The sequence below is a fragment of the Desarmillaria tabescens genome, assembly GCF_030435595.1.
Source record: "Desarmillaria tabescens strain CCBAS 213 chromosome Unknown EV420scaffold_135, whole genome shotgun sequence".
Taxonomy (NCBI): Eukaryota; Fungi; Basidiomycota; class Agaricomycetes; order Agaricales; family Physalacriaceae; genus Desarmillaria; species Desarmillaria tabescens.
In genome coordinates this window covers 1-2500 of record NW_026848434.1, presented here as the reverse complement: position 1 = coordinate 2500, position 2500 = coordinate 1, and the positions used below count along the sequence as shown (strand labels likewise).

General features: G+C 40.6%; 1 protein-coding gene across 1 annotated transcript; it reads right to left on the bottom strand.

Moving 5' to 3' along the window:
• Positions 1 to 1262: 1262 nt before the first annotated feature.
• On the bottom strand, positions 1263 to 1759 carry EV420DRAFT_1281402 (uncharacterized protein; the record flags this gene model as incomplete). The annotated part of the gene is made up of 2 exons (XM_060468259.1): positions 1263 to 1645; positions 1705 to 1759. Coding segments are annotated over 2 exons (438 nt in total), but the record flags the coding sequence as incomplete, so codon positions are not given.
• Between the last annotated feature and the right edge of the window lie 741 nt (positions 1760 to 2500).

Here is a 2500-nt window from a genome sequence, read left to right as displayed (position 1 = left end):
ACATCAAAATCAGAGATGTCCTTCTCCTCAATTTCAGAAAAATCTGCTTATATCTCTTCCAATACATGTTGGATCACCCTGAGCTTTTGTACACATCATTATACAATAGATATCATAAATTGCATACTAAAAGAACTTTTTCTACCATCTAGAAATGCGAGGTATAAGGTAGATCTCCTCCATCCCCTATCACTCACTTTGCCATGCATTTTGAAGGTTTGTGTATTGTTCTCGAGGTCTTTTGGAGGTTTTTGAGGTCAGGAATACTCTTTTTATACACTTCTCAGGGCTCTTGTACCTCACCAGAGGGTTCATTTTTATGTTATTTATATTTATGTATATACTAGTACTATCTCCTGCCCCACAAAGTGCCTAGAGGATGCTCCAATAGGTTCTAATCACAATTATGACCCCAAAATGGACTAGGGATAAACACTGTACCATTACAGATATGACCATAGAATCAACCACCCACTATGGACATGGACAGGACATATCCATATCCATACAATGGATGTCCTTACAGTTCTCAAAATGGTATTGACAGTTGGTATTATGTTTGCCATGGCCATACAATGTAGGGGTACATTATGTCTCTGTAGTAGTATGTAATAAATTGTCAGTGTCTGTCCAAATCAGTCATCACCCAGTATCTCTTCAACTGCTGTTCTCGCTAAATGCAAGTGGTGCTTCATCACCATCAGTGTTCTGATAGTATTCACTTTGAGGTTAGAATGGCACAGCAAAATAGTGTCTCAGCTGCTGGAAAAGATACATTTTACTGCAACTGCTGAACTTATAGTCACTGTGAGTGGCATTAAATTATCAAGTGAACATGAAATACACCAGAAATAGACATGATGTCTCAGGCCAGCCAGTAAAGACAAAGAAGAGTCTGTCGCCATACATACCACCAGGCTGCAGGATCACAGAACTTGATATCCTCTTGTGGGAGTGCAAAGTACTGATCCAACTCGTTTACATTGACTGGAGCACTCTTCCTGTAGTAAGCCATGAAATTACCCTTCTGCAGTGAGCCCTGACCAAGAAAGGAGGTTGATGTTGAAGATTGTGATGAAGTGTGAACAATCAGTGGGGTTGCTATTGGAGCTAATGGTCAGGAAACATACTTGTCATTGTAATACATGTAGAGACAAGCTTTCTATTCCTTAAGGAACTGATCCAGTTCAACATCACCTTTAAGCTCATACTTGAGACAGGAATAAGAGATGTGGGGATCAAGAACTGAAGAGATGGATCAGTCACTTGTCATCCTCAATAGAGGGTGAGCACATATGAGCTGCCCAAATATAAAAGGGAGATGCATTGAACTTGTAGTAGTAATCACTCAACTTTTGATGGGCATCCAGGAGACCTTGCTTTATCTCTGGTGCTGTGCTATCTGGAAGGCCAGTAAGAATCTCTTTAAAATGTTGCTGAAGTCCATAAAAGGTTGCATGCATCATTGAGAACATAGGTGTCTTTGTTGTTGACATCTTTGTGGTCACAAGGTGGAATTGCTTAAGCCAATCTGTTACCATCAAGATTGCAACCCAATCCTCATCAGAAAGTTCATAGTGGTCTTGTAATTCCTTGTGTGTTGTGATAAATATGTCAACAGCCCCCCAGTAGTCAAGAGCATGCCCTGAATGAACAGGGATCAATATATATATCTGTCAAACACAGGAAGAAACAGACACATACAAAGCATCTGATGTGTGGACGTCCAATGGGTCTGAACATTGAGGATTAGCAATAACACTGTCTCTGCTGCTCTCTCTGCTTTCTTCTTCAGAAATTCTCTTGCTCTGTCAAGCCATGATGCTCTTCACTGAGGGCTGGAACATACTGTGATGACAATTTTGTGGAGCTACAGAAATATGTGGTGTCAGTAGATTGCTCCCTGAAAACAAAGAATGATTACCTTCTTAACAGCAGTAAGAACCTCAGTGTTGTCTCCCATGCATGCTTCATCTACATCATCACTGAGTGGTTCCATTGCAGTGGCCTCCTCATCACTCTCTCATCCAACAGGAAGAGTGACAGCATCTTGATACAACATCTTATGCCCAGCAGCCTTTGTTGACTCTGATTTGCTAATAGCTCCAATTGCCTTGAGAAGCTAAAGGACTGGTAAGAGCTATGTTTATGCTAAAATGTGTTTTCTACCTTCAATGCAGCTAGGTGAATGGTGTGAGGCATACAACAAAGTCGAGATTCTTGGGCAGAGAACTCAATACTCTCTAACTGGCAGCAAAATTCAATGTCCTCCATCATAGTATCATTATTTGTTGCACTATCCATAATGAAAGCCATGACCTGAAATATGGCTGTGAGCAACTCCAAAGGCAAGAGAAAAGCAAAATTGCATACCCATCCTACTAGCCCATATTTATTCAATGTTTCCCAGACTGCTTCTGCCATATTAACCCCCAAGTGTTCTCCAATGAGTTTATGAAAATCAATAAGAACCTCCTCTGAGAATGCTCAGACATTTACA